Source organism: Eulemur rufifrons, chromosome 21 (genome assembly GCF_041146395.1).
Source record: "Eulemur rufifrons isolate Redbay chromosome 21, OSU_ERuf_1, whole genome shotgun sequence".
Lineage (NCBI taxonomy): Eukaryota > Metazoa > Chordata > Mammalia > Primates > Lemuridae > Eulemur > Eulemur rufifrons.
Genome location: NC_091003.1, coordinates 744,651 through 763,173, shown reverse-complemented (window position 1 = coordinate 763,173; position 18,523 = coordinate 744,651). Strand labels below are relative to the sequence as shown.

Below are 18,523 nucleotides of genomic sequence, written 5' to 3'. Positions count from 1 at the left end.
AGAGAAAGAATCACAGTTCATTCCTATTTTTTATAAAATTTTCAGAACACACCTGCTCCCAGTGGTCAAGGCTTCTAACACATTTTCCTTACATTTGTGATGAAAACTTCTGTTGTGGGTTTACCCTGAGGTAGTGGCTACTCAGAGTAAAGCGTTGTTGCCTCCACAGCCGACTCCTGTGCTCTGTGACGCCCGTAACGATGGCAACGCCTACCTGGGTTGATGACACAGGCCCGCAACGGGTGTCCCAGCGTCTCTCGGTGTCAGCTCTGGCAGGGGGACTGTGCCTGGCACAGCTGCCACCCACGCACCAGGGAGGGACACACGAAAGTCCTTCCCAGGGAGGATGGTGACTGTGCTCCTCACGTCGCTGCAGGCTCAGCTCCAGGCCAACCCCCCACTCTCAGCCAAAATCGGGACAGACGCCATCCCGTCCCTGCTGGCAGGGGGTGCAGTTTCACCAGCGTTGGTCTCAGGCCTGGGCCGAGGTCCCGAGCATCTCCCAAGGTTCGAGCTTCCAGAACGTGCCCCCGGCCTGAGCTGACTTCCAGGCTGCCGGCAGGGTGGGGAAGAGCTTGGGGAAGGCCGTGTCCACACTGTGTGCTCAGAAACCCTAAAGCATTCCCGTCTTTCCTCACGTGCAACACCCACTGCTTGGGGTTCTCGTGGAAGGAGAGTGAAGGCAGCCATGGTCCCACGTCGGTCCCTCTAAGCCCCGGCCTAGGCCGCCTTCTGCTTCCGCTCTTCCTGGGGGAGGACGGAGGGCTCAGCACCTTCCCCTCACCAGCCTCACGCACCCCCCCCCACCCCAGAGCTTGAGAATGAACCTGTCCCCACCCTTGACTCCCTCCTCCCCGTGCGTCCTGACAACCTCTGCACACACCCGAGGCTCGAGTCACCAGACCACCGCAGCCGCACAGCCTCACCTTGACCGTCCTCTCCAGCTGGGACAAGGCCTCCTCGTAGCGAGGGACCAGTGGCTGCAGCAGCTCGCTGGGGAGCTCGTGCCGCTCCAGCGCGGGCACCCCGCCTTCGGTCAGCATCTGGAGGAACCTCCGCTCCTGGGGGAAGCCCACGTGTGGGAAGGGGTCCCAGGCAGCCCCGGGGCACCCAGGCAGCAGGAGCCCCGCCAAGACGCGCTCGGCCTCACCTGCACCTTGAGGAGCAGCGTGAAGGCCTGTCCGGCGTTCCCAGCTCGGGCCGTTCTCCCGACCCTGAAATCAAGCACGGCCGGCTCCAGACACACCCTCCGACCTTCAGGGGCCCGAGGGGGGCGTCTCTCCAGGCCAACCCCACCCAGAGCCCCGTGCGAGGGTCCCACCCGTGGCCCTCACCGGTGCACGTAGGTCCTCAGGTACTGGGGGGCGTCGTAGTTGACCACCAGCTCCACGCCCCGCACGTCGATGCCACGGGCAGTGGCGTCTGTGCTGATGAGGCTGTGGGGGACACAGCGCTGTGGGCCACCTGCGCCAGGGCAGGGCCACCGGCGCCAGCACCCGTCCCTGCAGGGGTGGCTCTGGGCCCTTCTGGGAACAGGCTCCGTGGCACTGAGGCACAGGAGGCCCACGTCCTGAGGGAAGGGCCTGCAGAGGGCCCCAGCGGACGCCCGGCGTGAGCCCCCTCAGAGGCCCGTCCCGTCCCAGGCACTCACAGTTGGATCTTCCCCTGTTCAAACTGCTTCAGGATCGTCCTCCTCTGGCCAGGCCCGCAGCGAGAGGAGAATTCGGCCACGTTCACGCCCCCGAACGCTTGCACCAGCAGGAAGAGCCTGGGCAGAAAAACGGCTACAGCCCAGCGGCGCCGGGGCCACACCCAGCCAGCCGAGCCCCGGCCCTCACCTGTGCGAGTTCTCCCGGGAGTTGGTGAAGCAGAGGACCCTGGAGAAGCTCATCTTGAGGACCAGGTGCAGCACGAGCAGCGGCTTGGCGCCGAGGCTGCAGGGCACGTAGTGGTGCTGCGGGAGACGTGGGGGTTGGCAGGAGCCCAGGCGCCCGGGGGCCGCCCTGCCCCGCACGCGCCCCACTCACCGTGAGCCCCGCAGGGAAGGCGTACTTCCCTCCCACGTCCCCGTCGGCGGCGTCGGGGCCCCTGTGTGCCACACCCGTGGAGAAAAGCCGGGGCCGGTGGAGGCCCAGCTGCTGCAGCTTTTCGGGGTTCTGGGTCAGAGTCGCTGAGAAAAGCAGCTTCTGCAGGGGCATCTGAGGACAGCAGGTGCTAGGAGAGAGGGGCGGGGAGCGCTGGAAGGAGCCGCCTGCAGCCCTGAGCTCCCGGGACGGGCGGCCCCATGGCTGCCCCATGGCGGCCCGGTGCACAGAGCAACCCGCACCAGCCAGACTGGGGTGTCCATCGCGTGCGGAACTCCCTCCCGCCTCCTCGGGGCAGCGGGACAGGAGAGGTGTGAGGAGCAGTCTCTGCCCAGGGGCGGCAGCTCCTGAGCTCAATGCTGGGTACCTGGCGGCCGTCTCGGCCTGCACCTGCCTCCTCTGGAACAGGGCACAGGGCTCCCCGGGCCCCGCGCTCTGGAAGGCGGCCGCCACCACCCGCGGCAGCCAGGACTGGTGCATGCTGTCGATCATCCGGTCAGCCTCGTCCACGACCTGGGGGCAAGAAGCCGGGCGGTGAGTGGCGGGGAGGCTCCGGCCAAGCTCCGCCCTTCACTCCCGGCCCTGGCTCCGGGACGGGCACCTACCAGGAAGCGGAGCTGCTGGAGGCTGAATCCCGGGGTCTGGTCGATGTGGTCCACCAGGCGGCCAGGGGTGGCCACCACGATGTCGGCCAGGCAGCGGTAGCCGTCTGCTCTAGAAACCACAGTGTGGTTCAACAAAAAGGTCTCCCTGGGGCCTTCCGACAGCGAGACGCTACCTGCCCCGCCTCCCCCGGCACCAACCCCACCCCCAACGCTGGGAACCCGGCAGGCGGCAGTGTGGCCAGCTGCTCACAGGAGCCCAGCCACCAAAACACAGTGGCTGCTCCGCTCCGGCTGCGGGAACCGCAGTGCACCCGAGGGCTCGAGCAGAGACCCTCCCCGAGAGCCACTGCCCAGCGGAACCTACGTCTTCTGGACGAGGCTCTCCTGCTCCTTGGCCAGCGTCTTCTGTCCCGTAACCAGGGCAACTCGCAGAGGTGTGGCGTCTGTGTAGATGTTGAACACTTTGCTCACCTAGAGAAAGGAGTCTGTCGCTGGCCTGGGGACATCTGTTGTCCCCTCCCTGCAGAGAGGACTCCAGCCTAGTCTAGGTCACCGGGGGCCCAGCACACGCGCGCCCAGCGTGGCAGCCGAGGCCACGGTGCTGACCTCCAGCGTGGGCTTCACCTACCTGCTGGGCCAGCTCCTTGGTGGGCAGCACGACCAGGGCGCGGATGTGGCACACCACTCGCCGCAGCAGGGCCTGCAGGGAGGCTGCCTGCGTCAGCAACGCGGCTCCCCGCCCGCCAGCCCTGCTGCGGGAGTGGGGACCCTGACACGCACCTGTACCACAGGGATGACGAAGGCCAGCGTCTTCCCGCTGCCCGTTGGGGCAGAAACACAGAGGTCGCTGGGCCGGTAGCCACCTCTGCCCACCAGAAACCCGCCGGCTGCGCTCTCCAGGAGGGCAGGAATCACGGCGGCCTGGACTGGACGAGGAAGGGCCAGAGACAAGTCCCGCTAGTGCCAGCATCGGCGACTTTCCTGGCTGTGACCTGCGGCTGGGTGGCTGCAGGCCTGGGGACCCCTCCCTCAAGCACGGCACCAGGGCCCAAGGACGCCGGACATAGCGGGGGCTCCCGAACTGTGGCATTCCCAGCCCTGCCCGAGGCTGCTCTAGGAGGTGCCCTCCCCCCCCCCACCCCTGCCACCTGCCTGGGCTGGGGCACCTGGGAAATAGGAGGAGATGCCCTGTGCCCGCAGCTGCTTCTGCAGGTCAGGGTGGACCTCGGGGATGTCCTCGATGGGAACGAGGCCTTCAGTGATGTCCTTCCTGACACGGCTCGGTTCAGCCAGCCACGCCGGCAGAAAGGGCTGCACCTGTACGATGGAGAGAGAGAGACCAGGTGGATGCGCCAGGCCCTCCGGGCGGGGGAGCAGAGCGCACGGAAGCCAAACCCGAGCTGAAGCCACGAAGCCTCCTGACGAGTCTCCAGCTCCTCCTCAACCCCCACAACCCACCATCCACTCGGCCGAAAGACACACAGCAGGTGCCACTCGCTGGGCAAAGCCACGTGGTGGCCTCCCAGGGCACCTGCAGTGGTGCCAACACCTCACCGCACCTGAGGCCCTCTGTGATCCAGCACTCACCTTCCCAGCCACACCTGCCTGTCCTGACGCACCGAGCTCATGCCCGCCTCGGGGACCGTGCCCGGCTCGGCCCCACCCAGCGCACAACCCCCCAGGCGGTAAACCCGGGGCTCCTTCCTTTGCATCCTGGCTCAGAGAAAACGTCCACACGCCCCATCCCAGGGCAGCTGCAAAGCCTCCTCACAGGAGCCGCCCTCCCCAGGTCTCTACCCAAACAAACACACCCCAGCGAAAGTGGCTGGTGCCATCTCCTGTTTGCCCGAGAGATCGGAGCACACAGCAGGCGCTCCTCGAACGCACACAAGCAGCCAGTGCTGGTGAGAGAAGAGGACGGGACAGAGCGAGTTTGACAGCTGGACACGGAAACGCAGCATCCGTACAGGAGCCAGAAATTGTCAGGCTTGTTCCAGGTGGGAACCCGCAAACTGTGAACAGGACACAACGTGGCTAACACAAAACTCGGCCTTGTAAAACAGCAGCCGCAGGCGGCTGGGGAGTCCCCGACTTTGTGGATCTGATGGGCAGCTGTGGCCGCTATTCCTTCCCTCCCTGACGGAGACCAAGTTCACCCCTCCCCTCCAGCCCTCCTGACACAGACGACGCCAGAGCAGAAGGTGGACGTGACTGGGGCAGGGGCTCAGGAGTTGGTTATTTGCAAAAAAAAAAAAAAACTTATGACAAGCAGCTGCTCTGGCCCACTTACTTGCTCCCCACGAAAAACCCAAGGCTCTCCCCTTTTCTCTCCTGGACACTCTTTCACCTCCACCCATCTGCACCCAGATGCCCAAAATAAACAGCATTTGCTACACGTGAGGCTTCGTGTGTTTCTCTCTCAGCTCCGGACCCAACATTTGGTGCTGAAACCCAAGAGGGCACACCGGGTGGCCGCACCCCGGGTCCCTGGCAGGCAAGGCCTGGCACTCGGGACGCAGTAGGCAGCGGCAGCTCACCCTGGGCTAACTCCCAGCTGGTCCTCTGGGTCCCCGGGTCATGGGTAAGGTTGTACCCTCCCTGACTCGTCTCTGGTCCTGGGTGTAGGCAGAGCGCTCTAGCTCGGCTGAGGGAAGGTAACTGTCCACCTGGGCCCTCCTGAACCAAGCTGAGACACTGGACCGGGGCTCGGATCTTCCTTGCTGACCCCCGGAATCTACACCCCGAGATATCCTGCTCCTGGTGAGTGGGAGCTCACAAGCTGGTTCTTGTCCCCGACCTCTCGCTCCAGTTTCTCGACTCACAAGTCCTGCCAGGAGCCACAGGACTCTGGGCCCCTGGGCCCCTCACTGGACGCAGGAACACCTGTTCCGACTCGCTACTCGTGCTCACTCACTCCCCTGCCAGTCCCTTGTTCTAGGGACACCCAGAATTTAGAATCGGCCTCGTGTGACCCCTACTCTTTCCAGGAACGTGGGAAAGTTTCAGTCGACTCCTCCTCTCAAAACACTAGGTCTCACTACAATTTCTGCCACTGCAATAGCAAATGGTCCGAGATCCCCCTCGTCCAAGCCTTTTTCACCCTCCACTCTCTCCGCACGAGCTGTACCCGGCTCAAACCTTCCTGCGACACTCCAGGCGCCCCCCACCCCTGGACCACCTTGAAGCCTCAGATCCGGACCCCTGCGATCTCCGCCCTCCCCGCGCAGGTCTCTCCAACCAGGACTCCCTCGGCCTCACCCTCAGCCTGCTCCCGGCCCGCGTCCCAGCCCCCCTATTGCTCGCTCTCATTCTGCTCAAGTCCCGGGGCTGGGGTGGAAGACGTCATGCGGGTACCTGTCCCCTTTTATTTCACTCAGTCCTGTCATCTGACCTGGCAAGTGGGAACTGGAACTTTACTCCTCAATGTGTATTTCATCGCCCAGTCCGAGTCTGACAGCAGGTGCAAGCTCTAAAAAATTAGACAAAGGCCTCAACCCCCACAAAAAGATCTCCGAATCCTGGCCTTCAAGGTCTTTAATAACCAAGATGGGGAGAGGTGAAGGAAAGAGAGTGGGACCGACCACAGCCCCCGAAACAGAAAAAAGCTTTTCAAATCCTGGCTGCCCTGCAAGAGTTTCTCCAGAGAGTCTCTCAAAACGGCCCCAGGCACGCAGACAAGGCCACAGCCTTCTACGCGAACTGAGACTCCACTTCGACCCTGGATCCTAGAGTAAAATGTCCCAGGTTACGGGCTCCGCCAGGACCGTGTCCCTTCTGACAAAAGCGCACTGGAGAAGCGGGTGCCCTCTTCCTAAAATGGGGAGATCACCCCTGCATTCCGGAACTGGCTGCCCCTCATGGACGGACACCCTCCTACCCACGGACCCTCTGAAACTGCTTCGGTCCGACGGGCACGTCAGGCTTCGGCACAGACTGAACTTGGACACACCGGGATGGCCGGGCCTCAGGTGACCATCTGGCACAGGTGAGAACACCGGAGCCACGCCCCCTGCTCTTCTTGAATTCTCAGGCCTGTTTCCCTCTGTCCCCATCGTCGGAGTAAAAGGTAAAATACAAACCCCTGTGCATTCCACAGCTTGTCGTCCACTGGGAGATACAGTATTCGCCAGCCCTTTTGTACTCCCGGGTACCCCACTGGGAAAGAGCTTATGGCTTCCTCCCTCGGACTTAGGGAAAAACTTAACTGCAACTTTACGCGCAACTTTTCCTTGGTGTGCTCTGAGCTTTCAAACCATAGAACTTCCTGCCTTGTTTCACCTAAAATTGTCTACTTCTATGTCTGTACGTTTACACGTCTGTGTGTCATGTGTATACAATGTTTCACTACGAAAACACGTAAAACAGCTCTGATTAATTAGCTTAAAGAAAAGCAAGCGCTTACATCAAATTTTATTAAGAACATTGAAAGAACTCAAATGCCTTTTATTTCTGATGACCTTCGTAACCTTTGATAAATGAGTTTTAAAATTGTTATTAAAGTTTAAATGTTTATAGAATTGTAAAAACTTATTTCGGGAGATAAAAATGAGTAAGTTCAATTTGGTTCCCTTGTCTTCCTCCACCACCCCCACCTGGCACCTACCTGTCAGCAATAAACTCACCGGACAGCTTCTTAAAGGGACCACACTTACAGCCTAAAGAGTAAATTTTACTCAAGGATTTCCCAGAACAAATCGGGCCTCCTTCAACCTTTTAAATAATGCTCTCGCTGCTTCTACCACTACAGCTAAGCTTCTGGAAATCCCGTCCGAGAGTCATCTCTCAGGACTCAAAGTTACAGACCTTCCAGAACCTGCTTCCACCCCTGGCAAGTGCCCTGAAAGTCCAGCCCATCACGGATCCCAGGCTCCGATAACATGCTGGGGTACACACGACTTCTCATCCTGCTTTGCCTCCTCTTTATGGTTCTCGTGTCAGTCTGAATGCCGCACAGCCCAGCTTACACTCCAGGCCTGGCAGTCCCTTGCCCACACTGGACACCCCAATAATAGCCTTGCTTTCCACTGCCCCACTATGGACGCTCTGTGACAATCTATCTGCCCATAGTCCAAGAAACCTCTCCATCTTCTCAAACTATGAGCTCTTCTCACCATGCGTGATCTTAAACTCTTAACTGACGCCCCTAGTGGCTCTACTTTCAAAGCTCATTTTCAAACCCTACGTTCTCCACCATCTAGTAAAATTCAGGGCCTATTTCTCTCCGGTAAACCCCATCCTGTCTCTAGTCTAACTTCAGGACCATCCGTTTTCAACCCCCTCCCTTTTAACAAATGAACTCCACAGAAAGATCTCTACACCCCTCCTCAGCTCAAAAAAGCTACAGAAGAAAGATCTCCGTCCATTTCCCCAACTTCTGAGTTCATTTTACATAAAAATTTAATTTTAACAACAAAAAGGGTGAATGTTAGAACAGCCTTAAATCTCCCAATTTTCTCATGACAGCTAAAAATCAATTCTGAGTCCCCCTACTCTGTGCTGTCTCTCCCCCCAAACTAGCAGGGGAGCCGCTGGGACTCTGTTTTCACAAACACCTAAAACAGCCCAAGATGGAAACATAAATCTTTCTCTTTACATTTCCCCAGCTCACGGCTTTTAAGATTTGTGTTACAGCCGCCAGGTGTTCCTGAAAAGCTACCACACAGACTGCAGGGGATTAAACTCCAGGCCTTTGTTTCCTGCCCAAAACCAAATCTCAGGGACAAAGATCACATCCCCTGCAGTGGGCCTGACTGCGCTTCAAAGATGACCAAATCTCCAGGAGCAGAAAAAACAAAAGCAGTCAGAAAGACAACAATGTCCACTTCCCTCTAATTTTTACCCTTTTCCCACACTTTACCCATCCTTTTCTTACATGTATACAACAAAAAAAGTGAAATGTTAGGTTTATTCCAGGTGGGAACTTGAAAAGCATGTATAGGACAAAATGTGGTGAATGCAAACCTTACTTGTAAAACAATAGCCGCAGGAGGCTGGGGAGTCCCCGGACTCTGCAGACCAGACTTTGCAGACCAGACGGCTGCAGCCAGAGTTCCTTCCCCCTCCCTGCCTGATAGAGACGAGGACCATCCCTCCCTGGGTCTCCTGATAAGGACGACGCCAGAGCTGAAGGATAGACGTGACTGGGGCGGGGGCTCAGGAGTTGGTTATTCGCAAAACAATTTATTACAAGCACCTGTTCTGGTCCACTCACTCCCCTGGAAAAACCCAAGGCTCTCCCCTTTTCTTTCCTGGACGCTTTTTCGCCTCCACCCGTCTGCACCCAGATGCCCCAAATAAACAGTATTTTGCTACACATGAGGCTTCGTGTGTATCTCTCTCTCTCTGCTCCGGACCTAACTGGAATCAGCCAGCCGGGGCCTGGGAAGACAGACGCTCGCTCGACCCACGCTCTCCTCCCCGCCCGAGCCCCCCACGCCCGCCGCCACGCGAGCAGCTCACCTTCGACGTCTTCCTCCTTCCGAAGCCCCCCAACACGAGGGCGGGGGCCGCGGGCTCGGCCACCTCCTCCGCGGGCCGTCCGTCCGGGGCCGCCTCCTCGCTGCTCCCTGCGCGCAAACACGGGCCGGGTCGAGCTGTCAGCCCCCAGGCGCCGGCGCTCCGGAGGGGAGCCCGGCCCACCCGCGTCCGCCCCGGCCCACCCGCGTCCGCGTGCTCGCTATCCGTCCTCTGCCGCTTCCCCCGCGGCGCCTCTGGGCTCCCCGGCGCCTCCGGGCTCCCGCGCCGCCGCCTCCGGGGCCGCCGCCGCCGCCTGCCCGACGCCTCGGAGGGCGCGTCCGCCTCGGAAGGCGCGGGCTCCTGCTGCTGCCGCTCGCGGGCCCGGCTCTGCAGCCGCTCGAGCAGCGCGCGGGCCCGGTCGCCCGCCGCGGTCTCCCCCGCCGCTGCCGCCGCCTCGGGGCCCGAGTACCGCGCGACGTGGAACAGCGCCATGGCCAGCCGCGCACGCCGCTCCGCCTCGCGTGCTGGGATGACGTCGGCGGCGCGCGGCAGTGACGTCATGGGCTGCGCGCGCGGAGATGGCGGCAGCGGCGCTCTTCGGTGACGTCACGGGCGGCGCGCCGGCTGTGTCCCGGTGTGGCGGCGGCATGGAGCGGGAGCCGGGGCCCGAGGGCGCGCGCCGGGCGCTGGGCCGCTGGCTGGAGGCGGTGCTGGCGAGCCGCGGCCAGGCCAACGCCGTGTTCGACATCCTGGCCGTGCTGCAGGTGCCGGCGCGGGGCGCGGCCGGGTCCCGGGGAGGTTGGGAGACGGGGCCGGAGGGTCGGGGCGCAGGCGTGTGAGGTCGCGCGGGGTCGCAGGATGCGGTGGGGCAGGGGGCAGGGGCGGGGGTGACAGCTCCCGGCGGGGCGCCCTGGCCCTGGCCCCTTCTCGCAGTCTGAGGACCAGGAGGAGATCCAGGAAGCAGTGCGCACGTGCAGCCGTCTTTTTGGGGCCTTGCTGGAGCGCGGAGAGCTGTTTGTGGGCCAGTTGCCCTCTGAGGAGATGGTCATGGCAGGTGAGCGCCCTGCCTAGAGGGGCCCGCGGCTGCTCCCTGGGCCCGGGCTCTCTGATCGCACGGCGGGTCTGAGGGAGGCTTTGTCACCATGGGATGAGCACCCCAGAACCGTCTCCGGGCATGCTGTGAGATGTGGGTGGTTCCCTTGGGGAAGAGGTGAGACACGTACCTTGGATCCAGACTTAAGTGGACGCTGAACGAAGTCTGACTTTTTCCTGCATGTTCTGTACCACGGACGTACGTTGGCGTTGCTTGGTGCTGATACTAAGTATCACTGAAAATCGGGGCTTTGTGTCCCAACCTTTGAGACTTCCAGATCCTGGAGTAAAGAGAGGAGAGGGGGTCCTAACCCGAGAAGCTTGGCCGGGAGGCTGTCCTGGGGCAGGAGCTGTTCTGTGTGCAGGGCCCGGGGAATCTGCTGGTCCCAACACCTGCCTGGGGGCCGTGGTGACCTGTCTCCAGCTGTAGAGACTAAGTAGAGGGTAACGGGGGCTGCAGTCAGGACCTTGGGCTGGGCTGAGCCTGGCATGTGTGGGCATCAGTGTGGGCTGATGACCACCTTGGCTTTGTTTGCAGGGTCCCGGGGAGCCATGCGCAAGTACCAGGTGTGGATGAGACATCGCTACCACAGCTGCTGCAACCGCCTGGGGGAGCTCCTGGCCCACCCCTCCTTTCAGGTCAAGGTGAGTGGAGGTCTCGGAGCCGGCCTCATCTTGTCCATCCCCTGTGCCCCCCACCCCCCAGGCTGTCCAGGCAGCAGAGGCCCAGGGCCGCGGGGGCGGATACCTCTTTGCATTCTCGCCTGGGTAAGGATGCTTCCTGGCCAGTTTCCTGGTGGGCAGCCTCGCTCTGTCCCGACTCATAGGCGCATCGTGTGGTGGCCTGCTGGCCGTCCAGGAATGTGGCTCTCCGGTCCTGTACTGTCCCTGGTGGAGGGATGGCCAGAGCCAGTGCCACTCACTGGAGCCCACACCCCCAGCCTTGTGCCAGTCCAGCCGGCAGGCGTGTTTGCTTCAGCCCACGCTGCAGTCTGCAGCCCCAGGAACGGGTCCCCAGCTCTGTCACAGCTTTGCTATGGTGTAACTCCCGTGACACACAGTTTGCCACTTAAAGCGTGCGAGTTAGTGTCTTTTACACCACACTCACAGGGTCGTGCAACACTCACCGCTACTTAGCTCCAGGGCGTCCTCCTCACCCCAGGGAGAAATCCTGTACCTATTCGCAGCCACGCCTCGAGCCCACACGCCCACCCCCAGCCCTGGGCAGCCGCTAATTTACCTTCTGTCTCGGTGGCTGTGCTGCTCCTGGATGTGCCACTGCGGCGTCCTGCTGATCCTTTCACACGTTGTGGGACATGTGGGCCGTTGCCACCTCTTGGCTGTTGCGAACAGCGTAGCTATGGACGTTTGCATGCATGTTTTTGTGTCGCTGTTTTTACTTGCTTGGATATATCCTACGAGTGGAATTGCAGGGTCACGGGGCAATCTGTGTTTGACGTTTGCAAGACTAGTTGGAGGTTTGAGGCTGTTTTCCGCAGCAGAGGCTCCATTTCACACTCCTGTGGGCAGCGTGCCAGGGTTCCACGGGCCCTGCGTCCTCGCCAGCACGTCCATCCCTGACTGAACCTGAGTCCCCGACTTTTAAAAGCTGGGGTGACGTCACGTGTAAATACCTGTTTCCAGCTTGTCACGGAAAATCAGCAGGTCTGTTGAGATCGGGTCAGCGTTTGTTCGTGGCAGTAACTGACTCAAGGGGAGTTCGGGATCCCTTTTAGGCACTTGCACAACTCCACAAACATAGCGAGAAGATGCCAGTTCGTATGCTTTACAGGGTAAATTACATAACACATGAATTGTGTCCCAATAGAGCCATTAAAGAAGTTGGCGACCAGAGCCCACAGCTGACTCCCAAGGGCCTTGTTGGCCAGAGCCCAGGGTGGGCTCGCTGGGAGTGGACAGGCCTCCCCGGCTGGGGCTGCTGTTTCACTTCATGGTGTCACCCATTTGTCACCGTGGGACCAGAGCTGCTGAGCCCTGTTGGTTTCTCATGCTTGTGTTTTCACAACTGTCACCGAGGTTCAGAGCGACATTCTTGTGACACAGATGGATCTCCGTGGTCCACTAGCTGCGAGGAGCAGTCTGGCTGTGACAGTCGGCCTCTGGTGTGGGGCTTGGCGGGGCGACAGCAGCCTGCCTGGACACAGGCGGCCCCGTGACACGGGTCTGGCCTATACGTGCTCCCGGTCCTCACCGCATTAACCTGAGATCTCGTTATCGTCTCGCCTGTCTCAGCAGTGGGACGTGGAGGCCCAGAGAGCGGCCGGAGCAGGAGAAGGCAGGGTCCCCTTCCTCTCCGTGCCTCCTGGCCCAGCCCTGGCTGAGAGGGGCTCCCTGGCCGGGGTGAGCTCTGGGAACCGTCTGGGGAGCGGGGGTGCATCACGGCCGCCCTCCCTCGCTTCCCAGGAGCAGGCCCTCAGCACGCTCATGAAGTTCGTGCAGCTGGAAGGAACCCACCCCTTGGAGAAGCCCAAGTGGGAAGGCAACTACCTGTTCCCCCGCAAGCTCTTCAAGGTGAGGGCCTTGGTGGTGACTGTCAACCTCATGGGGCGGAGCCAGGGATGGGCCTGGCGTGGGCTGGCTGAGCAGGTGGGTGCTGGGGGGACACTTCTGCCCGCCCCTCCCGTAGGGGTCTCAGGCGTCTCCGTGCTGATCCGTTGGTCGTGGGGAGCAGCCTGGCTGTGGCGGTCGGTCTCGAGCGCGGCTTGGCGGGCGACAGAGCCTGCCTGGACGCTGCTGGGCTGCGCCTGGGCCCGGGGAGAGGTGCCACCCGGTCTCTGCCCCCAGGTGGTGCTGGGAGGCCTGCTTTCGCCCGAGGAGGACCACAGCCTGCTGCTCTCCCAGTTCCGGGAGTATCTGGAATACGACGACATCCGCTACCACACGATGCAGGCAGCTGCGGGCGCCTTGGCCCGGGTCGCCGACCGGCACCCTGAGGTGAGCGTCCAGGTCCCGTCTTCCTTCTGCAGGTGGGGGTGGGGGTGGCGGCCAGATGCTCAGGCCAGGCTCCCGGCAGGTGTCTCTCACCTTCTGGAACAACGCCTTCACGCTGCTGTCCGCCGTGAGCCTGCCCCGCCAGGAGCGCAATCTCTCCAACTTCTACGCGCCGCGCTCGCGTGAGTGTCCCGGCAGGAGGGGCCGAGAGCAGGGCCGGGCCAGCAGCCTCCCTCCTCGTGTCGGGTGACCCCTGGCCCCTTGTGTCCTCGCAGGGCCGTCGGACAAGTGGAAAGTCACTCATCTGAGGGTGAGTCGCTCTGGAGGGGTGGGCAGGCTCCCAGGCCACGGCCTCTCCCCCCTAGGTGGGCATGGCCCGCGTATGTGGTGCATGTATGTCCACGCATGTGGGACCGTTAGAGGCCCAGCCACCACCCCTGCTTTGCCAAAGAAAGCTCCCAGGAGGGAGGTGCCACCAGGGCCACTCACGGGCAAGCGCTGAAAGGAGATGTGGTCAGAGGCCACGCGTGGTTTCTGTGGACGGTGTTAGACGTGGTGTGTGCTCTGCCCTCTGTACCCGCGAGGAACGTTCACCTCCTCTCATCTCGCGAGGGGTTCTCTCCTAGCGTTTGTGAGACCCAGAGCTTCAGGGCCCAGCCCGGGGTTCTCGGGTCCCAAGGGCTCGAGCAGCAGGGACGGGGAGAGGGCAGCATGGGGTCGGCCACGGCAGGAGTGGTGTGGCCTGTGCTGGTCGTCAGGGCGGGGGGTTCTGGGTCGGGCGGGAGGGCGGCAGTGCAGCCTGGCCCCGTTGCAGGAGCACAGGAAGGCTTTCCAGGCCATGTGGCTCAGCTTCCTCAAGCATAAGGTAGGGGACCTCGGGGGTGGGGGGCTGTCCTGGTCTCCCTGGGGTTGGGGGACATGCCCTGGTCTTCGTGGGCAGGGGCGTCCTGGTCTTCCTGGGGGGCTGCACCCTGACCTGCTGCGGCCCCGCAGCTGCCCCTGAGCCTCTACAAGAAGGTGCTGGTGATCGTGCACGACGCCATCCTGCCGCACCTGGCGCAGCCCACCCTCCTGATAGACTTCCTCAGCAGCGCCTACGACCTCGGTGAGCGCCAGGCGCCGCGTGGGGTGTGCCCAGCGCTTCGTCCACGGCACCTGCGCGCCAGGGGCTCGGCTCCCTCTCGCGGTGGCTGGGGCGGTGTGGGCGGGGGGGAGGACAGGGGGCGGGTGGTGACACCTGTGGACTCGTGCTCGGGGGCCCGGGTGGGCTGGGGGAGGCCGGGGAGGGGGCGGGTGGTGACACCTGTGGACACCTGCTCGGGGCTCGGGGCCCGGGTGGGCGCGGGGAGGCTGCTCCACACGCGTGTGTCCTTGCAGGGGGCGCCATCAGTCTCCTGGCCCTGAACGGCCTGTTCGTCCTGATCCACAAGCACAACCTGTGAGTGACCCCGAGGGTGCGGGTCTCCCCGACACGCCCAGCCCTGCCCCAGGCTGGGTCCCTTTCCCGAGCGGGTCAGGGTTTTGGGGGACCCTGCTCTGTCCTGGCATGCCGTCACCGCCGCCCTCCCCCCAGGGAATACCCCGACTTCTACCGGAAGCTTTATGGCCTCCTGGACCCGTCCGTCTTCCACGTCAAGTATCGCGCCCGGTTCTTCCACCTGGCCGACCTCTTCCTGTCGTCCTCGTGAGTGCTGGGGAGCACCCCAGCCCGGGCTCAGCGCAGCGGGGTTCCCGGGCTGCCCAGAGCTGGGTGCAGGAACACCTGCTGGGGGCCTGGGGCTTGGCAGTCCGCGCTCTGCGTCTCACGCCCCGCTGCTCTGCCCAGCCATCTCCCCGCCTACCTGGTGGCTGCCTTCGCCAAGCGCCTGGCCCGCCTGGCCCTGACGGCGCCCCCCGAGGCCCTGCTCATGGTCCTGCCCTTCATCTGCAACCTGCTGCGCAGACACCCCGCCTGCCGGGTCCTCGTGCACCGCCCGCAGGGCCCCGGTGAGCAGGGGAGGGCGGGCCCTGGGTCGGGGCGGGGGCGCCGGGTGCAGGCCCTTCCCGGTTCCCGTGGCCCCGGAGTGGCAGGCGGCAGGTGAGGGTCCACATCTCATTCCTAGAGCTGGATGCCGACCCCTACGACCCCGCGGAGGAAGACCCCGCCAAGAGCCGGGCCCTGGAGAGCTGCCTGTGGGAGCTGCAGGTGAGGCCGCCCCCCCACCCGACCTCGCCCTCGGCCCACCCGTTCGCCCACCCGCCCAGCCAGCCGCCTTTCGGCCCCTCCCAGAACCCCCGACTGCCCACGTCCCTGTGTGGCCTCGGGCCCGTGCTGCCCTGGTCAGCGGGGGAGCCCTTACCTGCCTGGACCTGCTTCTGTCCCTGACGCGGCTGCGTGGACGGTTGGCGGCGCTCAGCCCTGCGGCCCCATCTGTGGTTGGCAGCTCAGAGGCCCCAGACAGGGAGGCCGCGCTGTGGGGGACTCGGTGGGGCCACAGTGGCTCAGTGCCCCAGCGATGGCTCCCTCGTGCCCCTCCCAGGCCCTCCAGCGTCACTACCACCCTGAGGTGTCCAAAGCCGCCAGCGTCATCAACCAGGTGTTGTCTGTCCCCGAGGTCAGCATCGCGCCACTCCTGGAGCTCACCGCGTACGAGGTGAGGGGTGCTGGGCCCGAGGGTCTGGGCGCCGGGGGCCGCCGAGCGCAGCCCGACAGTCGCACTCCGTCCCTGCAGCTCTTCGAGCAGGACCTGAAGAAGGGGCCCAGGCCGGTGCCTCTGGAGTTCATCCCGGCACAGGGCCTGCTGGGCCGGCGGGACGACCTCTGCGCCCAGCACTTCACGCTCAGCTGACCCCGCCTTGCCCCATCCCGTCCTGTCCCGAATAAAATGGTTTTGTAGGACAGTGACTCCGGGTGGTGCTGGCCTGGGGTGGCTCCCTCACAGCCGCCTCAGACCAGGCCTGGCGGACGGTGCCGTGCAGGGTCCTCTGCCTTCTCTGCAGTTGGGGGACCGGAAATGGGGCCTCGGCTAGGGACTCCAGGCAGACGGGGTCACAGGTCCCTGGGCCAGCCCCCCTGTACCCCGGGGCCCGACAGCCCAGCATCCTCCCTTGGCCAGAGCCCTCGGCTGCCGTCAGACCTGGGTGACCCGAGGGGACCCTGCCCTGGTCAGTCACGGCAGGAGCCACAGGGAGGGCGGGTGTGTGCTGTGAGTGTGTGGTGTGTGTGTGTGTGTGGCCGAGTGTGGGCTGTGCTGTGCGCTTAGTCTGTATGAGTGTGTGGTCTGTGCGGTGTGTGTGTGTGTGGCTGAGTGTGGGCTGTGCTGTGCGCTTAGTCTGTATGAGTGTGTGGCTGAGTGTGGGGTGTGCAAGCGCCAGCGGCCCTCCCTGGCAGCGCCTTGCTGAGGCCACTGAGGCCCCAGGGACTGGGTGGCCTTGAGCAGAGGCCCAGGGACAAGTGTCTGCCCACCGGGTCCCAGTGAGGAGCCACCATGGGCTCCAGGCAGCTGGGAGTTAACAACCTTGTTCTGTTTCTAGTGTGTTTATTTTGTGGGACCCCGTTCATGCCAGGTGAGCCTGCGTTTCCATCTGCGGTGGGGACCCCGAGTTTCCTTTTAAAAATCTACTTGTTCAACGAGGAAAAAGTCAGACAGCAGCAGGACCTGTGGACTGTGACCTCTGGACGGCAGGACACTGCTGCCCCTGCCCCTGCCCTCCCGCCCGCGTCTCTGCCCCCAGCCATGCTGGGCTCAGTGCACGCACACACACACACACACACACACACACGCGGCAGCTGCTTTGGCCTCAAGGGAGCTGCCCTGTTGGCTCTAGGACCCACATGTGCCCTGCGGGGGCTTCCAGGAGCAAGTGGTGGTGGGGACAGAGGAGCCCCTGCCCCTTGTGGTGTGGGGCCCTCAGCCAACCCTGTTGCCCAGCTGGGTGCTTCCTCTTCCCTTCCAGACTGTGCTGTGCTTGCACCTGCCCCAGGGCCTTTGCACCGCCACACCCGCTGCCTCGAGCTCTTCCCTGCGTGGCCCCATCATTACGGCCCCAGTTTGAATGTGGCCTCAGGAGGCCTCTGCGCACCCTGTTCACAGCCGTGCATATGCACATACCTGTGGTTCATCTTCGTAGCGCTTGTCATACTGTGCCAGCCTGCCCCGCGAGCACTGGGGCTACCTGCGGGCAGGCACGGGGCTCGTGCTGTGTGCTCAGCTGCCTGCCACACCCGAGCGGCTCTGGGAGCCCTGAGGCCCCGGGAGCCCGAGGGGCAGGGCCAGGCCAGGAGGGCCAGAGTCTGCGCGCACGCGGCCACCAGAGGCCGCTGCAGCCTCGCCTGTGCCTCAGACCGGGGACTCCAGGGTGCAGTGCTGGCCGGGGCCGGGGATCGGACTTTCCTAAGAGATGCCAATAAAAAATAAGTTTATGAATCATGGAAGTATTAGCATGAGGTTGCCGGTACACAGGTGACCTTGACCGTCTGAATTCAGCATCCTGTGCTGTGCACGGGAGTCTTGCGTGGCACAGATCTACGGGCCCTCGCTCCGCCCGATGCTGCAGCCCCTGGAGACCCCTCAGCCCAGGGCGGGGCCCGGGCAGCTGAGGCCAGTGGCGTCCGGGTGGAGGTGACTGGCTTGTGACAGCTTCTCCTGACCGGGATTGGGGATGTCGTGCTGCTCAGGTGGACACAGAACGGGCTCTTACCGTAAGGAGGGGCATTTCCCGAAGCTACTGCGGTTACTTTTCTGGGCAGTGACAGGAGATCCGATCACAGGATGCTCAGGAAGGGCCTGGGGCCAGGGCGCAGGTGGGAGGCTGGAAGCACCGTCGGCTGGAGACCCCGAGCTGGCCAGGAGGGTTCACACTGCCTGGAACCCTGGAGCAGGGGGTTCTGGGAGTGGCTGGCAGGGCAGGTCCCTCAGCCCCGGCCGGGCTTCCTCCTCCTCACCTGGCACCTGCCGCAGGCGGGAGGGGTCTGAGAGCCCCAGGGATGTCCGCAGGGGGACAGGAGGAAGGGCCTCTCCTCGCCACGGCTGCCCCGCTAGGGCTTGGGCTGCAAACACACGCACCGCCTCCCACCTCCCGCCTCCCGCCTCCCGCCTCCCGCGGCCATGCGAGGACACAGCGAGAAGGTGGCCGTCTCCAAACCAGCCCTGCCACACCCCGGTTGTGGCCGTCCAGCCTGGAGGCTGGTGAGTTTCCACCATTGCAGCCACACCAGGGGGTGAACAGCTCTGTCAGCTGGGATCTCCAGCCACAAAGCACAACAACTTGGGGTGTCGAGGCACACGGACCAGAGGGGAGGCCTTGGGGCCCAGGCCTGGGAGCCCTGGGGAGGCTGGGCCAGGAGAAGGGACA

At 63.2% G+C, this 18,523-nt stretch overlaps 2 protein-coding genes across 7 annotated transcripts; one reads left to right on the top strand and one right to left on the bottom strand.

Moving 5' to 3' along the window:
- Positions 1 to 10: 10 nt before the first annotated feature.
- On the bottom strand, positions 11 to 9,637 carry DDX51 (DEAD-box helicase 51). The gene is made up of 14 exons (XM_069497494.1): positions 9,149 to 9,637; positions 3,856 to 4,006; positions 3,470 to 3,615; positions 3,318 to 3,389; positions 3,054 to 3,160; positions 2,690 to 2,798; positions 2,452 to 2,597; positions 2,028 to 2,214; positions 1,839 to 1,954; positions 1,652 to 1,768; positions 1,335 to 1,436; positions 1,151 to 1,214; positions 927 to 1,061; positions 11 to 747 (listed from the first exon to the last, which is right to left on the bottom strand). The coding sequence occupies exons 1-14, from the start codon at positions 9,635 to 9,637 to the stop codon at positions 721 to 723; spliced, it is 1,968 nt and encodes a 655-aa protein (XP_069353595.1). The 3' UTR covers positions 11 to 720.
- A 135-nt stretch (positions 9,638 to 9,772) lies between these two features.
- On the top strand, positions 9,773 to 16,050 carry NOC4L (nucleolar complex associated 4 homolog). 6 transcript variants are annotated; one of them, XM_069496736.1, is made up of 15 exons: positions 9,773 to 9,909; positions 10,079 to 10,199; positions 10,776 to 10,882; positions 12,662 to 12,769; positions 13,100 to 13,192; positions 13,272 to 13,377; positions 13,465 to 13,499; positions 14,004 to 14,054; positions 14,183 to 14,294; positions 14,567 to 14,627; positions 14,763 to 14,873; positions 15,015 to 15,175; positions 15,292 to 15,374; positions 15,709 to 15,822; positions 15,901 to 16,050. In XM_069496736.1, the coding sequence occupies exons 1-15, from the start codon at positions 9,793 to 9,795 to the stop codon at positions 16,015 to 16,017; spliced, it is 1,497 nt and encodes a 498-aa protein (XP_069352837.1). In that variant the 5' UTR covers positions 9,773 to 9,792; the 3' UTR covers positions 16,018 to 16,050. The 6 variants fall into 6 exon arrangements, with proteins under 6 accessions (XP_069352837.1, XP_069352833.1, XP_069352838.1 ...); XM_069496732.1 differs by having other exon boundaries at positions 13,043 to 13,192; positions 13,272 to 13,371; XM_069496737.1 differs by having other exon boundaries at positions 13,043 to 13,192; positions 14,243 to 14,294.
- The last annotated feature ends 2,473 nt before the right edge of the window (positions 16,051 to 18,523 follow it).

Coding starts and splice junctions, on each gene's coding strand:
- DDX51 (XM_069497494.1), bottom strand. CDS start 9,637: ATGGCGCTGTTCCACGTCGCGCGGTACTCGGGCCCCGAGGCGGCGGCA. Junction 2,215..2,451: donor CAGGCCGAGACGGCCGCCAG/GTACCCAGCATT, acceptor CCTCTCTCCTAG/CACCTGCTGTCCTCAGATGC. Junction 1,769..1,838: donor TCCCGGGAGAACTCGCACAG/GTGAGGGCCGGG, acceptor TTTTCTGCCCAG/GCTCTTCCTGCTGGTGCAAG.
- NOC4L (XM_069496733.1), top strand. CDS start 9,793: ATGGAGCGGGAGCCGGGGCCCGAGGGCGCGCGCCGGGCGCTGGGCCGC. Junction 15,176..15,291: donor GCACCGCCCGCAGGGCCCCG/GTGAGCAGGGGA, acceptor TCTCATTCCTAG/AGCTGGATGCCGACCCCTAC. Junction 15,823..15,900: donor TGGAGCTCACCGCGTACGAG/GTGAGGGGTGCT, acceptor CCGTCCCTGCAG/CTCTTCGAGCAGGACCTGAA.